At 46.3% G+C, this 19,560-nt stretch overlaps 1 protein-coding gene and 1 long non-coding RNA gene across 2 annotated transcripts in view; one reads left to right on the top strand and one right to left on the bottom strand.

The window, feature by feature from the left end:
* Window positions 1-390: 390 nt before the first annotated feature.
* LOC139586906 (uncharacterized) overlaps window positions 391-19,560 on the top strand; it is a gene marked incomplete at its 5' end in the record, with an annotated part of 42,825 nt that continues 23,655 nt past the window's right edge. Inside the window, 9 exon segments of the mRNA XM_071420587.1 lie at window positions 391-526; window positions 529-561; window positions 3,070-3,233; window positions 3,390-4,086; window positions 6,733-6,848; window positions 6,850-6,882; window positions 6,885-6,970; window positions 12,990-13,104; window positions 15,795-16,005. Of these exon segments, the coding sequence (XP_071276688.1) occupies window positions 391-526; window positions 529-561; window positions 3,070-3,233; window positions 3,390-4,086; window positions 6,733-6,848; window positions 6,850-6,882; window positions 6,885-6,970; window positions 12,990-13,104; window positions 15,795-16,005 (1,591 nt within the window).
* LOC139586903 (uncharacterized) lies at window positions 1,969-2,972 on the bottom strand. Its single transcript, XR_011678058.1, has 3 exons — window positions 2,929-2,972; window positions 2,309-2,345; window positions 1,969-2,171 (listed from the first exon to the last, which is right to left on the bottom strand). It is a non-coding gene; the product is annotated as an uncharacterized lncRNA (long non-coding RNA).

Here is a 19,560-nt window from a genome sequence, read left to right as displayed (position 1 = left end):
CAAAATTCACCTGAAACGCACCCCAAAATGCACCTGAAATTCACCCCAAAATTCAGCCCAAAGTCCCCCCAAAATTCAGCCAAAATTCACCTGGAATGCACCTGAAATTCACCTGAAATGCACCCAGAACACACCTGAAATGCACCCCAAATTCACCCCAAAATTTACCCCAAAGTCCCCCAAAATTCAGCCAAAATTCACCCTGGAATGCACCTGAAATTCACCCCAAAATTCACCTGAAATTCAGCCAAAATGCACCCCCAAAATTCAGCCCAAAGGCTCCCCAAAATTCTCCCAAAATTCGCCTGGAATTCACCCGAAATTCACCTGAAACGCACCCCAAATTCACCCAAAATTTAACCCCGAATTTTGGGGTTCTCCCCCTTGCAGGCCCCGCAGGTGCCGGCCCTGGCCGGGCACTCGCTGACCCCAGGGGGGTCCCGGGGCGTTTTTCTGGTCGGGGGCTTCTCCCCCCAGGACGGCTTCAACACCGAAGTTCTCATCTTCAACCCGGCCTCGGAAACCTGGGCAGCGGCAGCCACCTCGGGACACCCCCCACAGGTCAGGGGGCAAATTTGGGGGGGAAAATTGGGGGAAATATTGGGGAAAATTTGGGGGAAAAGCGGGGAAAAATTGGGAAAAAATCGGGGGAACAATCGGGTGAAAATTGGGGGGAAATTGGGGGAAAGCGGGGAAAAAATGGGGGGGAAATTGGGAAAAAAATTGGGAGAGAATTGGGAAAAAAATCGGAAAAAATTGGGTGAAAAAGCGGGGAAAAATTGGGGGAAAATTGGGGGAAAATCGGGGGAAAATTGGGGGAAATATTGGGGGGGAATTGGGGAAAATTTGGGGAAAAAATGGGGGAAATTGGGGAAAATCGGGGAAAATGGGGAAAAAATGGGGGAAATTGGGGAAAATTGGGGGAAATATTGGGAAAAAATCGGGGGAAAATTGGGGGGAAAGCAGGGAAAAAATTGGGAGAAAATTGGGGGGAAAGTGGGGAAAAATTGGGGGGAAAGCGGGGGAAAAATTGGGAAAAATCGTGGGAAAATTGGGGAAAGATCGGGGGAAAAATTGGGGGAAATTGGGGGAAAATTGGGGGGAAATTGGGGAAAAAAATGGGGAAAATATTGGGAAAAAATCGGGGAAAAATTGGGGGAAATTGGGGAAAAATTTGGGGAAAAAAAGGAGGTAAAATGGGAGGAAATTGGGCTGTGGCAGCCACCTCAGGGACACCCCCCACAGGTCAGGGGGGAAATTTGGGGGGGAAAATGGGGGAAAATACGGAAAAAATTGGGGAAAATCGGGGGAAAATTGGGAAAAAATCGGGGGAAAATCGGGTGAAAATTGGGGGGAAACTGGGGGGAAAGCGGGGAAAAAATGGGGGGAAATTGGGGAAAATTTGGAGAAAATTGGGGGAAAAAATCCGGAAAAAATTGGGTGAAAAGCGGGGAAAAATTGGGGGGAAATTGGGGAAACTCAGGGAAAATTGGGGGGAAAGCGGGGGAAAATTGGGGAGAAATCGGGGAAAAATCGGGGGAAAATTGGGGAAATATTGGGGAATAATTGGGGGAAAAGCGGGGGAAAATTGGGGGAAAATTGGGGGGAAATTGGGGAAGAATTGGGGGAAAATTCGGGGGAAAATTGGGGGGAAAGTGAGGAAAAAATATAGAAATTATCGGGGGAAATATTGGGGAAAAATCAGGGGAAAATTGGGGGAAAATCGGGGGAAAATTGGGGGGAAAGCAGGGAAAAATTGGGGAAGAATTGGAGGAAAAGAGGGGGAAAATTGGGGGAAAAAATTGGGGAAAATCGGGGGAAATTGGGGGAAAATTGGGGGGAAAGCGGGGAAAAAATTGGGGGAAAATTGGGGGAAAAGCGGGGGAAAATTGGGGGGAAAAAATTGGGGGGAAATTGGGGAAGAATTGGGGGAAAATTGGGGGGGAAATTGAGGGAAATTGGGGAAAAGATTGGGGGGAAAGTGGGGAAAAAAATGGGGGAAATTATCGGGGAAATATTGGGGAAAAATCAGGGGAAAATTGGGAAAAAATCAGGGGAAAATTGGGGGGAATCGGGCGAAAATTGGGACCCAAAATGCCCAAAATATCCCAAAATCCTCCAAATTCACCCCAAAATGACCCCAAACCTCCCTGAGATGATCCCAAACCTCCCTGAGGTGATCTTGAACCCCCACCCAAAATGGCCGCCAAATCCTCCAAAAAATCACCAAGAAATGCCCCAAAAATCACCCAAAATACCCAAAATGACCCAAATTCACCCCAAATGACCCAAAATGACGAAAATCCACAAAATTCACCGCAAACCTTCCTGAGATGACCCCAAACCTCCCTGAGGCGATCTTGAACTCCCACCTAAAATGGCCGCCAAATCCTCTAAAAAATCACCAAAAATCACCCAAAATACCCAAAATGACCCAAAATCCCCAAATTCACCCCAAAATCACTCAAATTCCCCAAAACTCACCCCAAATTGACCCCAGATCTGTCTGAAATGATCCCAAACCTCCCTGAGATGATCCCAAACCTCCCTGAGGCGATCTTGAACCCCCACCTAAAATGGCCGCCAAACCCTTCATAAAACGACCGGAAATGCCCCAAAATTGACCGGAAATGCCCCAAAATCCTCCACATTCACCCCAAAATGACCCCAAACCTCCCCAAAATGATGAAAAAATCTCCCCAAAATCACCGTAAACCTTCCTGAGATGATCCCAAACCTCCCTGAGGCGATCTTGAACCCCCACCCAAAATGGCCGCCAAACCCTTCAAAAAATCACCAAAAAATCACCAAAAATCACCCAAAATGACCGAAAATATCCCAAAATCCTCCAAATTCACCCCAAAATCACTCAAATTCCCCAAAACTCACCCCAAAATGACCCCAAATCTGCCTGAAATGACCCCAAACCTCCCTGAGGTGATCCCAAACCTCCCTGAGGCGATCTTGAACCCCCCCCAAAATGGCCGCCAAATCCTCCAAAAAATCACCAAAAAACCACCAAAAATGCCCCAAAAACGCCGGAATTGAGCCCAATTTTTTTCCCCCCAGGTCTGTACGGGCACTCGGCGTCGCTGCACGAGGCCTCGGGGTCGCTGTTCGTGTTTGGGGGGCAGAGGTTCCACGTGGAGCGCGTGGGCCCCAGCGCGGAGCTCTACAGCCTCAGCCTGGCCCAGCTCCGCTGGAGCCTCCTGGCGCCCGCCCGCGGCAGCAAGGTGGGAAACAAGGGGTTAATGGGGATTTTGGGGTGAGTTTTGGGGAGGGGTCTCTGGGGAGGTTCTCTCTAAATTTTGGGGTCATTTTTGGCTCATTTTTGTGTCATTTTGGGGTCATTTTGCGCTCATTTTTGACTCATTTAATGGGATTTTTTTTGCAATTTTTTGGGGTTTTTTCGGGGTTTTTTGGGTCTGGGGTCTCGGGGATTTTGGGGAGGGTTCTCTCTAAATTTTGGGCTCATTTTTGGCTCAATTTGGGCTCATTTTGGGCTCATTTTATTCAATTTTTTTCCAATTTTTTTGGGGTTTTTTTTGATTTTTTCGGGGTTTTTTGGGGCTGGGCTCTGGGGGATTTTTTGGGGAGGGGTCTCTGGAGACTTCTCTAAATTTTGGGGTCATTTGGGCTCATTTTTGCCTCATTTTGGGCTCATTTTATTCAATTTTTTTGCAATTTTTTTGGGGTTTTTTGATTTTTTCGGGGGTTTTTTGGGGCTGGGCTCTGGGGGATTTTTTGGGGAGGGGTCTCTGGGGGTTCTCTCTAAATTTTGGGGTCATTTGGGCTCATTTTTGCCTCATTTTTGGGCTCATTTTATTCAATTTTTTTCCAATTTTTTGGGGTTTTTTTTGATTTTTTCGGGGTTTTTTGGCTCTGAGCTTTCAGGATTTTTTGGGGAGGGGTCTCTGCCATTTCTCCCCTCCCCCCCCAGCCCCGCCCCCCACTATTTCCACGCCGCCGCCGTCCTCGGGGACACCCTGGTGGTGGTCGGGGGCCGCAGCGACCGCAGCGATTTCAGCAACGAGGTCCTGCTCTACCAGATCCGCTGCAACACCTGGATCCTGCCCCCCCACAGCGGTGAGATTTGGGGTCCCCCAATTCGGGGAGGGGTCCCACGGGTCGGGGGGGGTCGGAAATGGGGGGGTGGGCGAAAATTGGGGGAAAATCGGGCGAAAATTGGGTGAAAAATGAGGGAAAAATGGGGAAATAAAGGGGGGAAATGGGGCTGGGGGATTGGGGGAGGGGAGGGGGTTGGGGTCTCCCCAATTTGGGGAGGGGTCTCAGGGATCGGGGGGGTCGGAAATGGGGGGGTGGGCGAAAATTGGGGGAAAATCAGGGGAAATTTGGGTGAAAATCGGGCGAAATTTGGGTGAAAATGAGGGAAAAATGGGGAAATTGAGGCAAGAAATGGAGGGGAAATGGGGCTGGGGGCTTCAGACACGGGCGAGATTTGGGGTCCCCCCAATTTGGGGAGGGGTCTCAGGGAAATTTGGGGGGTCCTAAAATGGGGGGGTGGGAGAAAATTGGGGGAAAATCGGGCAAAATTTGGGTGAAAATTGGGCGAAATTTGGGTGAAAAATGAGGAAAAATGGCAAAATAAAGGGGAAATAAGGGGGGGAAATGGGGCTGGGGCTTGAGGGAGGGGAGGGGTTTGGGGTCTCCTCAATTTGGGGAGGGGTCTCAGGGATCGGGGGGGGTCGGAATGGGGGGTGGGAGAAAATTGGGGGAAAATCGGGGGAAATTTGGGTGAAAATCGGGCGAAATTTGGGTGAAAAATGAGGGAAAAATGGGGAAATTGAGGCAAGAAATGGGGCTGGGGCTTCAGACACGGGCGAGATTTGGGGTGTCCCGAATTTGGGGAGGGGTCTCAGGGATTGGGGGGGGTCCCAAAATGGGGGGTGGGAGAAAATTGGGTGAAATTTGGGCGAAATTTGGGTAAAAATGAGGAAAATGGGAAAATAAAGGGGGGAAATAAGGGGGGAAATGGGGCTGGGGGCTTGAGGGAGGGGAGGGGATTTGGGGTCCCCCCAATTTGGGGAGGGGTCCCCCAGATCGGGGGGGGGTCGGAAATGGGGGGGTGGGCGAAAATTGGGGGAAATTTGGGCAAAATTTGGGTGAAAATTGGGGCGAAAATTGGGGGAAAATCGGGGCGAAATTTGGGTGAAAAATGAGGAAAAATGGGAAAATAAAGGGGAAATAAGGGGGGAAATGGGGCTGGGGGCTTTGAGGGTGAGGATTTGGGGTCCCCCCAATTTGGGGAGGGGTCTCAGGGAAATTTGGGGGTTCCAAAATGGGGGTGGGAGAAAATTGGGTGAAAATTTGGTGAAAATTGGGCGAAATTTGGGTGAAAAATGAGGAAAAATGGGAAAATTAGGGAGGAAAATAAGGGGGGAAATTTTGGGGTTTTTTGAAGGGGATTTGGGGGAATTTTGAGGGGATTTTGGGGGAATTTTAGGGGGAATTTGAGGGTTTTTTTAGGGGATTTTGGGTTTTTTTGAGGGAATTATTAGGGGATTTTTAGGGGATTTTGGGAGAATTTTGGGGGAATTTTGAGACGATTTTGGGGGGATTTTTAGGGGATTTTGAGGGGATTTTTAGGGGGAATTTTTAGGGGGTTTTGGGGGATTTTGAGGGGAATTTGGGGTTTTTTAGGGGGATTTTTGGGGGATTTGAGGGAATTTTGGGGTTTTTTGAGGGGGATTTTTAGGGGATTTTGGGGAAATTTTGAGGGGGATTTTTAGGGGGAATTTTGGGGTTTTTAGGGGGAATTTTGAGGGGAATTTGGAGGCGATTTTAGTGGAATTTTTGAGGGGGATTTTTAGGGCGATTTTTGGGGGAATTTGGAGGGAATTTTGGGGTTTTTTTAGGGCAATTTTGGTGGGAATTTTGGGAGAATTTTGAGGCGATTTTAGGGGAATTTTTTGCGGAATTTTAGGGCAATTTTTGGTGGAATTTTATGGAATTTTTGGTGCCATTTTAGGGCAATTTTAGAGCAATTTTGGGGAATTTTTGTCATATTTTACTCACCAAAAATCCAATTTTTTCCCCCCAGACCCATCAGTGGTGGCCCCCCCCATGCCCGGCTCCGTTGGCCACGCCCTGGCCGAGCTCGGGGGGTCCTGGGGGGGCTCTGGGGGTCCCCCAATGCCCTGGGGGGATTTGGAGGCGATTTTGGGGGAATTTTAGGGGGATTTTGGGGTTTTTTAGGGGATTTTTGGGGGGATTTTGAGGGAATTTTGGGGGGATTTTGAGGGAATTTTGAGACAATTTTGGGGGGATTTTGAGACAATTTTGGGGGGATTTTTAGGGAATTTTGGAGGGATTTTCAGGGGATTTTAGGGAGATTTTTTTGGGGATTTTGGGAGAATTTCGAGGGAATTTTAGGGGGATTTTTTGGGGGATTTTTGGGGAATTTTGAGGCGATTTTAGGGGAATTTTTGGGGGATTTTCGGAGGATTTTTAGGGGATTTTGGGGGAATTTTGAGGCGATTTTAGGGGGGATTTTAGGGGAATTTAGGGGGAATTTTTAGGGGATTTTGGGGGGATTTTTAGGGCAATTTAGGGGGAATTTTGAGATGATTTTGGGAGAATTTTGGGGACGATATTGGGGGAATTTTGAGGCGATTTTAGGAGGGATTTTTAGGGGATTTTGGTGGAATTTTAGGGCAATTTGGGGGGGATTTAGGGCATTTTTTACTCACCAAAACTCTGATTTTTCCCCAGACCCATCGGTGGTGGGCCCCCCCATGCCGGGTTCCGTTGGCCACGCCCTGGCCGAGCTCGGGGGGCTCCTCTTCATCTCCGGGGGCTTCAACGGCGCCACCCTGGGGGGGGCTCTGGGTGCTGCGGGTGCCCCCCGAGCCCTGCGGGGCCCTGCCCGACCCCCAGCGCTGCAACGGCTCCGGGGGGCCGCCTGCGCCTGGTGTGGGGGGCACTGCCGGGGGGCCAGGGAGGCAGAGAGGTGAGGATTGGGGGGAAAAAACGGGGATTTTGGGAAAAAATGGGGATTTGGGGAGAAAATCCGGTGAAAATCCGGTGAAAATTGGGGATTTTTGGGGGGATTTGGGGATTTTGGGGGTGTTTAAAGGGGGCGCCTGCGCCTGGTGTGGGGGGCAGTGCCGGGGGGCCATGGAGGCAGAGAGGTGAGGAATGGTGGGAAAAACGGGGATTTGGGGAAAAAACGGGGATTTGGGGAAAAAATTGGGTGAAAAATGGGGATTTTGGGGAAAAAATCCGGTGAAAATCCGGTGAAAATCCGGTGAAAATTGGGGATTTTGGGGGTGTTTAAAGGGGGGCACTGCCGGGGGGCCAGGGAGGCAGAGAGGTGAGGATTGGGGAGAAAAATGGGGATTTTGGGAAAAATGGGATTTTTGGGGGAAAAAATCCAGTGAAAATCCGGTGAAAATTGGGGATTTTGGGGGGGTTAAAAGGGGGCGCCTGTGCCTGGTGTGGGGGGCACTGCCGGGGGGCCAGGGAGGCAGAGAGGTGAGGATTGGGGGGAAAAATGGGTGAAAAATGGGGATTTGGGGAAAAATCCGGTGAAAATCCGGTGAAAATCCGGTTGAAAATTGGGTGAAAATTGGGGATTTTGGGGGTGTTTAAAGGGGGGCACTGCCGGGGGGCCAGGGAGGCAGAGAGGTGAGGAATGGGGGAAAAACGGGGATTTGGGGAAAAAATGGGATTTTGGGGGAAAAAACAGGGATTTTTGGGGAAAAATCTGGTGAAAATTGGGTGAAAATTGGGGGATTTTGGGGGGTTTAAAGGGGCGCCTGTGCCTGGTGTGGGGGGCACTGCCGGGGGGCCAGGGAGGCAGAGAGGTGAGGAATGGGGGGAAAAATGGGGATTTGGGGAAAAAATGGGGAAAAATGGGGAAAAATGGGGATTTGGGGAAAAAATCCGGTTAAAAATGGGGATTTGGGAAAAAATGGGGTGAAAATGGGAATTTTGGGAAAAAATCTGCTGAAAATTGGGGGACATTGAGAAAAAAAGGGGATTATGGGAAATATGGGGTGAAAAATGGAGATTTTGGAAAAAATCCAGTGAAAATCCGGTGAAAATTGGGGATTTTGGGGGATTTTGGGGGGGTTTAAAGGGGGCGCCTGTGCCTGGTGTGGGGGGCAGTGCCAGGGGGCCAGGGAGGCAGAGAGGTGAGGAATGGGGGGAAAAAACGGGGATTTGGGGAAAAAATGGGGATTTTTGGGAAAAAAAATGTGAATTTTGGGGAAAATGGGGATATTGGGAAAAAATCCGGAGAAAATCGGGGATTTTGGGAAAAAATGGGGTGAAAATTGGGAATTTTGGGAAAAAATCTGCTGAAAATTGGGGACATTGAGAAAAAACGGGGATTATGGGAAAATATGGGGTGAAAAATGGAGATTTTGGGAAAAAATCCGGTGAAAATTGGGGATTTTGGGGGTGTTTAAAGGGGGGCACTGCCGGGGGCCCAGGAGGCAGAGAGGTGAGGATTGGGGAGAAAAACGGGGATTTGGGGAAAAAATGGGGTAAAAAATGGGGATTTGGGGAAAAATCCGGTGAAAATCCGGTGAAAATTGGGGATTTTGGGGGGGTTTAAAGGGGGCGCCTGTGCCTGGGTGCGGGGGGTGCTGCCGGGGGGCCAGGGAGGCAGAGAGGTGAGGAATGGGGGGAAAAATGGGTGAAAAATGGGGATTTGGGGAAAAAATCCCATTAAAAATGGGGATTTGGGGAGAAAATCCGGTGAAAATTGGGATTTTGGGGGGGTTTAAAGGGGGGCACTGCTGGGGGGCCCTGGAGGCCGAGGGGTGAGGATTGGGGGGAAAAACGGGGATTTTGGGCTGAAAATTGGGGATTTTGGGAAAAAATGAGGATTTTGGGAAAAAATGGGGATTTTGGGGAAGAAATCCTGTTAAAAATGGGGATTTGGGGAAAAAATCTGGTGAAAATCTGGTGAAAATTGGGGATTTTGGGGGGTTTAAAGGGGGCGCCTGCGCCTGGTGTGGGGGGCAGTGGCCGGGGGGCCAGGGAGGCAGAGAGGTGAGGATTGGGGAGAAAACGGGGATTTGGGGAAAAAATGGGGATTTTGGGAAAAAATCCAGTGAAAATCCAGTGAAAATTGGGGATTTTGGGGGGGTTTAAAGGGGGCGCCTGTGCCTGGTGTGGGGGGCGCTGCCGGGGGGCCAGGGAGGCAGAGAGGTGAGGAATGGGGGAAAAACGGGGATTTGGGGAAAAAATGGGGAAAAATGGGGATTTGGGGAAAAAATCCGGTTAAAAATGGGGATTTGGGGAAAAAATGGGGTGAAAATTGGGAATTTTGGAAAAAAATCTGCTGAAAATTGGGGACATTGAGAAAAAAAGGGGATTATGGGAAAATATGGGGTGAAAAATGGAGATTTTGGAAAAAATCCAGTGAAAATCCGGTGAAAATTGGGATTTTGGGGGATTTTGGGGGGGTTTAAAGGGGGCGCCTGTGCCTGGTGTGGGGGCAGTGCCAGGGGGCCAGGGAGGCAGAGAGGTGAGGAATGGGGGGAAAAACGGGGATTTGGGGAAAAAATGGGGATTTTGGGGGAAAAAAATGGGGATTTTGGGGAAAATGGGGATATTGGGAAAAAATCCGGAGAAAATCGGGGATTTTGGGAAAAAATGGGGTGAAAATTGGAATTTTGGGAAAAAATCTGCTGAAAATTGGGGACATTGAGAAAAAACGGGGATTATGGGAAAATATGGGTGAAAAATGGAGATTTTGGGAAAAAATCCAGTGAAAATCCGGTGAAAATTGGGATTTTGGGGGTGTTTAAAGGGGGTCACTGCCGGGGGCCCAGGGAGGCAGAGAGGTGAGGATTGGGGAGAAAAAACGGGGATTTGGGGAAAAAATGGGGTAAAAAATGGGGATTTGGGGAAAAATCCGGTGAAAATCCGGTGAAAATTGGGGATTTTGGGGGGGTTTAAAGGGGGCGCCTGTGCCTGGTGCGGGGGGTGCTGCCGGGGGGCCAGGGAGGCAGAGAGGTGAGGAATGGGGGGAAAATGGGTGAAAAATGGGGATTTGGGGAAAAAATCCCATTAAAAATGGGGATTTGGGGAGAAAATCCGGTGAAAATTGGGGATTTTGGGGGATTTTGGGGGGGTTTAAAGGGGGGCACTGCTGGGGGGCCCTGGAGGCCGAGGGGTGAGGATTGGGGGGGAAAAACGGGGATTTTGGGCTGAAAATTGGGGATTTTGGGAAAAAATGAGGATTTTGGGAAAAAATGGGGATTTTGGGAAGAAATCCTGTTAAAAATGGGGGATTTGGGGAAAAATCTGGTGAAAATCTGGTGAAAATTGGGGATTTTGGGGGGTTTAAAGGGGGGCGCCTGCGCCTGGTGTGGGGGGCAGTGCCGGGGGGCAGGGAGGCAGAGAGGTGAGGATTGGGGAGAAAAACGGGGATTTTGGGGAAAAAATGGGGATTTTGGGAAAAATCCAGTGAAAATCCAGTGAAAATTGGGGATTTTGGGGGGGTTTAAAGGGGGCGCCTGTGCCTGGTGTGGGGGGCGCTGCCGGGGGGCCAGGGAGGCAGAGAGGTGAGGAATGGGGGGAAAAACGGGGATTTGGGGAAAAAATGGGGAAAAATGGGGATTTGGGGAAAAAATCCGGTTAAAAATGGGGATTTGGGGAAAAAATGGGGTGAAAATTGGGAATTTTGGGAAAAAATCTGCTGAAAATTGGGGACATTGAGAAAAAAAGGGGATTATGGGAAAATATGGGGTGAAAAATGGAGATTTTGGGAAAAATCCAGTGAAAATCCGGTGAAAATTGGGATTTTGGGGGATTTTGGGGGGGTTTAAAGGGGGCGCCTGTGCCTGGTGTGGGGGGCAGTGCCAGGGGGCCAGGGAGGCAGAGAGGTGAGGAATGGGGGGAAAAACGGGGATTTGGGGAAAAAATGGGGATTTTGGGGAGAAAAAATGGGGATTTTGGGGAAAATGGGGATATTGGGAAAAAATCCGGAGAAAATCGGGGATTTTGGGAAAAAATGGGGTGAAAATTGGGAATTTTGGGAAAAAATCTGCTGAAAATTGGGGACATTGAGAAAAAAACGGGGATTATGGGGAAAATATGGGGTGAAAAATGGAGATTTTGGGAAAAAATCCAGTGAAAATCCGGTGAAAATTGGGGATTTTGGGGGTGTTTAAAGGGGGTCACTGCCGGGGGCCCAGGGAGGCAGAGAGGTGAGGATTGGGGAGAAAACGGGGATTTGGGGAAAAAATGGGGTAAAAAATGGGGATTTGGGGAAAAAATCCCATTAAAAATGGGGATTTGGGGAAAAAATGGGGATTTTTGGGAAAAATCCAGTGAAAATCCGGTGAAAATCCAGTGAAAATTGGGGATTTTGGGAAAAAATTGGGTGAAAATGGGGATTTGGGAAAAAATGGTGAAAACCGGGGATTTGGGGAAAAAACGGGGGTGAAAAATGGGGATTTTGGGAAAAAATGGGGTAAAAATCGGGGTTTGGGGGGGTTAAATGGGGGTTTGGGGGTGCGGGGGGCAGTGCCGGGGGGCCATGGAGTCCCAGAGGTGAGGATTGGGGAGAAAAAACGGGGATTTTGGGAAAAAATGGGGATTTGGGGAAAAAACGGGGATTTGGGGAAAAAATCCGGTGAAAATCCGGTGAAAATCGGGTGAAAATTGGGGATTTGGGGAAAAAATCGGGTGAAAATGGGGATTTTGGGGAAAAATGGGGATTTGGGGAAAAACAGGGATTTGGGAAAAATGGGGTGAAAAATGAGCATTTTGGGAAAAAATCCCGTTAAAAATGGGGATTTTGGGAAAAAATGGGGTGAAAAATGGGGATTTTGGGAAAAAATGGGAATTTTGAGAAAAAATCCGGTGAAAAATGGGGATTTTGGGAAAAAAATGGGGATTTTTGGGGATTTTCGGAAAAAATCCGGTGAAAAACGGGGATTTTGGGAAAAAAAGGGAATTTTGGGAAAAAATCCGTGAAAATTGGGGATTTTGGGAAATTTGGGAAAAATTGGGTATTTTGGGAAAAACTTGGGTGAAAACCGGGGATTTTGGGAAAAAATGGGGTGAAAAATGGGGATTTTGGGAGAAAATGGGGATTTTGGGAAAAAATTGGGGATTTTGGGGGATTTTCGGAAAAAATCTGGTGAAAAATGGGGATTAGGGGGAAAAATGGGGATTTGGGGGAAAAATCCGGTGAAAATTGGGGATTTTGGGAAAAAAAATGGGGATTTTTGGAAAAAATGGGGTGAAAAATGAGGATTTTGGGAAAAAATGGGGATTTTGGGGGGTTAAATGGGGTTGAAGGGGATTTGGGGGATTTCAAGGAGATTTAAAGGGGATTTGGGGATTTAAAGGGGATTTGGGGGCTTTAAAGGGGATTCAAAGGGGATTTGGAGATTTAAAGGGGATTTGGGGGATTTAAAGGGGATTTAAAGGGGATTTGGGGCTTTAAAGGGGATTTGGGAGATTTAAAGGGGATTTAAAGGGATTTAAGGAGGATTTGGGGGATTTAAAGGGGATTTAAAGGGGATTTGGGGGCTTAAAGGGGGATTTAAAGGGATTTAAAGGGATTTGGGGGATTTAAAGGGGATTTAAAGGGGATTTAAGGAGGATTTGGGGGATTTAAAGGGGATTTAAAGGGGATTTGGGGGCTTTAAAGGGGATTTAAAGGGGATTTGGGGGATTTAAAGGGGATTTGGGGGATTTAAAGGGGATTTAAAGGGGATTTGGGGGATTTAAAGGGGATTTGGGGATTTAAAGGTGATTTGGGGGATTTAAAGGGGATTTAAAGGGGATTTTGGGGGGATTGGGAGGGATTTGGGGGCGATTTTAGGGAGAAATTGGGATTTTGGGGGGATTTGGGGAGAAATTTGAGGGTCCCTGTGGGGGTTTAAAGAGGATTTTGGGGAGGTTTTGACAGAATTTGGGGCAGATTTTATTGGGGTGGGGTTTTGGGGCATTAATGAGATGCAAATGAGATGCAAATGAGATGCAAATGCCGCCTCCAGGCTGGGGTGCTCCCCCATCCCCTCCCCTTGCGCCCCCTCCCCACGGGACCCCCTCGAGTGCCGGCGCCTCCGGAGCTGCAGCGAATGCCTGGCCCAGCACCCGCTGGGGGACCCGGTGAGACCCCAAAAACAGCCCAAAAACAGCTCAAAAATAGCCCAAAAACAGCCCAAAAAACAGCCCAAAAATAGCTCAAAACAGCCCAAAACCAGCCCAAAACCAGCCCCAAAACCAGCCCAAAAATAGCACAAAAACAGCCCAAAACCAGCCCCAAAATAGCACAAAAACACCCCAAAAACCCCCCAAAAACAGCCCCAAAACCAGCCCCAAAATAGCACAAAAACCCCCCAAAAACACCCCAAAACCAGCCCCAAAATACCCCAAAAACAGCCCAAAAATAGCCAAAAAAACCTACCTAAACCAGCCCAAAAATAGCACAAAAACAGCCCCAAAACCAGCCCAAAAATAGCACAAAAACAGCCCCAAAACCAGCCCAAAATAGCACAAAAATAGCACAAAACCAGCCCCAAAATAGCACAAAAACAGCCCCAAACCAGCCCCAAAATAGCCCAAAACCAGCCCCAAAAACCGCCCCAAAATAGCCCAAAAACACCCCAAAAACAGCCCCAAGATACCCCAAAAACAGCCCCAAAATACCCCAAAAATAGGCCAAAAATAGCTCAAAATAGCCAAAAAATAGCCCCAGAAACCCCCCAAAAACAGCCCCAAAATGGCCCTGAAATGTCCAAAAAATCCCACCTAAAATAGCCCCAAAATAGCCCAAAACCAGCCCCAAAATGCCCCAAAATATCACAAAAAATCCCGCCTAAAATAGCCCCCAAATACCTCAAAACCAGCCCCAAAAATAGCCCCAAAATATCCAAGAAATCCCACCTAAAATAGCGCCAAAATACCCCAAAACCAGCCCAAAAATAGCCCAGAAATGTCCAAAAAAATCCCACCTAAAATAGGCCCAAAATACCCCAAACCAGCCCAAAAATAGCCCAGAAATGTCCAAAAAATCCCACCTAAAATAGCCCCAAAAATAGCCCCAAAATAGCCTAAAACCAGCCCAAAAATAGCCCCAAATATCAAAAAAATCCCGCCTAAAATAGCCCAAAAATACCCCCAAAATTATCCCCAAAATATCCCAAATCAGCCCCAAAACCACCCCAAAATTGTCCCCAAAATTATCCCCAAAATATCCCAAAAAAAGCCCAGAAAAAATCCAAAAGACACCCCAAAATCCCCATTTTTATTCCCAAAATCCCCATTTTCCCACCAAAAATGCCCATTTTTCCACGGAAAATCCCAATTTTTTCACCAAAAACCCCCTAAAATCTGATTTATTTCCCATTCTTCCCCCAGTTTTTCCCAAAATCCCCATTTTTCCACCCAAAACTCCTTTAGTCCCAATTTTAGAAACCCAAGACCCTGTGAGACCCCAAAACCTCCACAGAAAATCCCCATTTCTCCACAGAAAATCACCGTTTTTTCACCAAAAATCCCCATTTTTTTACCCAAAATCCCCATTTTTCCACAGAAAATCCCACAGAAAATCCCCATTTCTCCACAGAAAATCCCGGTTTTTTACCCAAAATCCCCATTTTTCCACCCAAAACTCCCTTTAACCTCAATCTTAGAAACCCAAGACCCTTTGAGACCCCAAAACCTCCACAGAAAATCCCCTTTTCTCCACAGAAAATCCCACAGAAAATCCCCATTTCTCCACAGAAAATCGCCACTTTCTCCACAGAAAATCGCCGGTTTTTCACCAAATTTCACCGTGGTTTTTTTTTCCCAAAACTCCAATATTTTCACTCAAAATTCCCTTTACCCTCAATCTCAGAAACCCAAGAGCCTGTGAGACCCCAAAACCTCCACAGAAAATCCCCATTTCTCCACAGAAAATCCCACAGAAAATCCCCATTTCTCCACAGAAAATCGCCATTTTTTCACCGATTTTCGCCGTTTTTTCACCGAATTTCGCCGTTTTTTCACCCAAAACTTCCCGAACTCCTTCCGCAGGGTCCCCCTCGGTGCAAGTGGTGCACGAACTGCCCGGAGGGGGCGTGCATCGCGGCGGGCTCCAGCTGCCGCCGGGAGAACGAGCCCGGGACCCCGAAACCGCCCTGAGACCACCAAAACCTCCCCAAAATCCCCATTTTTCCACCCAAAATCCCCACTTTTCCACAGAAAATCCCCATTTTTCCACAGAAAATCGCCATTTCTCCACAGAAAAACCCTGTTTTTCCACCCAAAACTCCCTTTAATCCCAATCTTAGAACCCAAGACCCTGTGACACCTTCCTGAGACCCCTAAAACCTCCTCCAAAATCGCCGTTTATTCCACAAAAAATCCCCGGGTTTTTTACCCAAAATCCCCATTTTTCCACCCAAAACTCCCTTTACCCTCAATCTCAGATACCCAAGAGCCTGTGAGACCCCAAAACCTCCACAGAAAATCCCCATTTCTCCACAGAAAATCCCACAGAAAATCCCCATTTCTCCACAGAAAATCGCCACTTTCTCCACAGAAAATCGCCGGTTTTTCACCAAATTTCACCGTGGTTTTTTTTTCCCAAAACTCCAATATTTTCACTCAAAATTCCCTTTACCCTCAATCTCAGAAACCCAAGAGCCTGTGAGACCCCAAAGCCTCCACAGAAAATCCCCATTTCTCCACAGAAAATCCCCATTTCTCCACAGAAAATCCCCATTTTTTCACCGATTTTCGCCGGTTTTTCACCGATTTTCGCCGTTTTTTCACCGAATTTCACCGTTTTTTTTCCCGAACTCCTTCCGCAGGGTCCCCCTCGGTGCAAGTGGTGCACGAACTGCCCGGAGGGGGCGTGCATCGCGGCGGGCTCCAGCTGCCGCCGGGAGAACGATTGCCGCATCAACCAGCGCGAGGTGCGCGCGGCCCAGAACTGCAGCGAGGCCGCGTGCGGGGCCCCCGACTGCCCGCGCTGCGCACGCGCCGGGCGCTGCATGTGGACGCGGCAGTTCAAGAGGACGGGTGAGGGAAATTGCTGGAAAAATCGGGATTTTGGGAGATTTTGGGTGGATTTTATGGGGGGAATTTTATGGGGATTTTTTTACGGGTTTTTTGGGGGGTTTTTGTGGATTTTTTGGGGTTTTTTTAAAATTTTTCTTAAAATATTGAGCATTTTTTGTAGGATTTTCGGGGATTTTTAGGGGATTTTGGGGGGGGATTTCTTGCATATTTTTGGGGGATTTTTTGGGGATGTTTTGGAGTTTTTTGGGGGGTGTTTTCTGTGATTTTTTGGAGGTTTTTTTGGTAGCATTTTGCGGATCTTTTGGGATTTTTGCAGATTTTTTGGGGGGGGATTTTTTGGGGATTTTCCGTGCTGCATGTGGACGCGGCAGTTCAAGAGGACGGGTGAGGGAAATTGCTGGAAAAATCGGGATTTTGGGCGATTTTGGGTGGATTTTATGGGGGGAATTTTATGGGGATTTTTAGGGGATTTTTTTACGGGTTTTTTGGGGGGTTTTTGTGGATTTTTTGGGGTTTTTTTTTAATTTTTCTTAAAATATTGAGCATTTTTTGTAGGATTTTCGGGGATTTTTAGGGGATTTTGGGGGGGGGGATTTCTTGCATATTTTTGGGGGATTTCTTGAGGATGTTTTGGAGTTTTTTGGGGGGGATTTTCTGTGATTTTTTGGAGGTTTTTTTGGTAGCATTTTGCGGATCTTTTGGGATTTTTGCAGATTTTTTGGGTTTTTTTGGGGGGGGATTTTTTGGGGATTTTCCGTGCTGCATGTGGACGCGGCAGTTCAAGAGGACGGGTGAGGGAAATTGCTGGAAAAATCGGGATTTTGGGAGATTTTGGGTGGATTTTATGGGGGGAATTTTATGGGGATTTTTAGGGGATTTTTTTACGGTTTTTTTGGGGGGTTTTTGTGGATTTTTTTTGGGTTTTTTTTAAATTTTTCTTAAAATATTGAGCATTTTTTTGTAGGATTTTCGGGGATTTTTAGGGGATTTTGGGGGGGGATTTGTTGCATATTTTTGGGGGATTTTTTGGGGATGTTTTGGAGTTTTTTGGGGGGGGGTTTCTGTGATTTTTTGGAGGTTTTTTTGGTAGCATTTTGCGGATCTTTTGGGATTTTTGCAGATTTTTTGGGTTTTTTTGGGGGGGGATTTTTTGGGGATTTTCCGTGCTGCATGTGGACGCGGCAGTTCAAGAGGACGGGTGAGGGAAATTGCTGGAAAAATCGGGATTTTGGGCAATTTTGGGTGGGATTTTGGGCAATTTTGGGCGGGATTTTGGGTGTTTTTGTGGGGGGATTTTTTGGGAATTTTTGGGATTTTTTTACGGGGTTTTTTGAGGATTTTTTGCGGATTTTTTTGAGGTTTTTTTGAGGATTTTTTTCAGATTTTTATTTAAATTTTGTGGATTTTTGGAGGGGATTTTTTGGGATCTTTTGAGATTTTTCTTTTAAATTTTGCGGAATTTTTTGCCGATTTTTGGGGGGATTTTTTGGGGCGTTTGTTGGGATTTTTGGGGGGGAATTTTACGTGGATTTTTTACAGGATTTTGGGGGGATTTTTTGGGATACTTTGCAGATTTTTGGGGGATTTTTTCCGGGTTTTTTCCGGGTTTTTTTGGGGAATATTTGGGTGGGATTTTCTGCACTGCACGTGGACGCGGCAGTTCAAGAGGACGGGTGAGGGAAATTGCTGGAAAAATCGGGATTTTGGGCAATTTTGGGCGGGATTTTGGGTGTTTTTGTGGGGGGGGGTGGGAATTTTTGGGATTTTTTTACGGGGTTTTTTGAGGATTTTTTGCCGATTTTTTAAGGTTTTTTTTGAGATTTTTTTAGATGTTTTTGTGATTTTTATTTAAATTTCGCAGGTTTTTGGGCGGGGATTTTATGGGATTTTTCACGATTTTTTTCGGGGATTTTTTTTTTCTAATTTTGAGGATTTTTTGGAAATAGTTTGGGGATTTTTCGCGATTTTTTTTTAATTTTGAGCAGTTTTCGTAGGATTTTTTGGGATTTTTTCAGGATTTTTTCGAGATTTTTTGGGAGACTTTTTGGGATTTTTTTATGGATTATTTTGGTATATTTTTGGGGTTTTTTGGGGGATTTTTTGGGGATTTTCCGCAATTTTCTGGGGATTTTTTTTTCTATCTTTGAGCATTTTTGTTGGATTTTTTCGAGGATTTTTTGGGATTTTTTTTTTTTTTATTTTCCGCTATTTTTTGAGGATTTTTTGGTAGGATTTTGAGCAGTTTTCGTAGGATTTTTTGGGGGATTTTCCACACTGCATGTGGACAAGGCAGTTCAAGAGGTCGGGTGAGGGAAATTGCTGGAAAAATCGGGATTTTGGGAGATTTTGGGCAAGTTTGGGTGGGGTTTGGGGGTATTTGTTGGGGGGGATTTTAGGGGATTTTTTTACTTTTTTTGGGGGATTTTGGGGATTTTTTTACGGGGTTTTTTCGCGATTTTTTTTTGAATTTTTTTTCTAGTTTTGTGCATTTTTTCGACGATTTGTTGTGATTTTGGGGGGATTTTTGCGGATATTTTAGGGGATTTTTCGGGGATTTTTGCGGCATTTCGGCGGGGATTTTTTCAGGATTTTTTTTGGGGGGATTTTTAGGGTCTTGTGGGGGATTTTGGGGGGATTTTTTTCAGGATTTTTTGCCCGATTTTCCTGGAAATTTTTTTATTTTTTCGGCATTTTTTTCGGGATTTTTTGGGGATTTCTTTGGGCGATTTTTGGGGTTTCTTTTGAGATTTTTTTTTTGATATTTTTTTTCTAATTTTGAGCATTTTTTGTAGAATTTTTGGGGATTTTTTTGGGATTTTTGGGGGGGATTTTTTGGGGATTTTTTGGGGGGGATTTTATAGGATTTTTTGGGGGATTTTTTTTTTTTATTTTTGGGGGATTTTCTGTAGATTTTTGGGGATTTTTCGCAATTTTTCTGGGATTTTTTGGGGATTTTTTGGGGATTTTTCGCAATTTTTCTTTGATTTTTTGGGGGTTTTTTGGGGGGGATTTTTGGGGGGATTTTATATGATTTTTTTGTAGATTTTTTGGGATTTTTTGAGGGATTTTTAGGGGGGATTTTTTGGGGATTTTTTGGGGGGGATTTTATAGGATTTTTTGGGGGATTTTTTTTTTATTTTTGAGGGATTTTTTTGTAGATTTTTTGGGATTTTTCGCAATTTTTCTGGGATTTTTTGGGGATTTTTCGCAATTTTTTGGGGATTTTTTGAGGGATTTTTATGGGAATTCTTTGGGGAGATTTTTAGGGGATTTTTGGGGGGATTTTTTAGGATTTTTTGGGGGATTTTTTTTTATTATTTTTGGGGGATTTTGGGGGGGATTTTTTTTTTATTTTTTGGGGATATTTTGGGGATTTTTTTTATTTTGGGGGATTTTTTTGGAGGATTTTTTTGGGATTTTTTGGGGGGATTTTATAGGATTTTTTGGGGGATTTTTTTTTTATTTTTGGGGGATTTTCTGTAGATTTTTTGGGATTTTTCGCAATTTTTCTTGGATTTTTGGGGGATTTTTTGGGGATTTTTCGCAATTTTTCTT

The sequence above is a fragment of the Agelaius tricolor genome, unplaced genomic scaffold, assembly GCF_023055355.1.
Source record: "Agelaius tricolor isolate 1412-34295 unplaced genomic scaffold, bAgeTri1.0.p SCAF_151, whole genome shotgun sequence".
Classification (NCBI taxonomy): Eukaryota; Metazoa; Chordata; class Aves; order Passeriformes; family Icteridae; genus Agelaius; species Agelaius tricolor.
The sequence above is the reverse complement of the archived record's forward strand: the minus strand, read 5'-3'. Positions and strand labels throughout refer to the sequence as shown.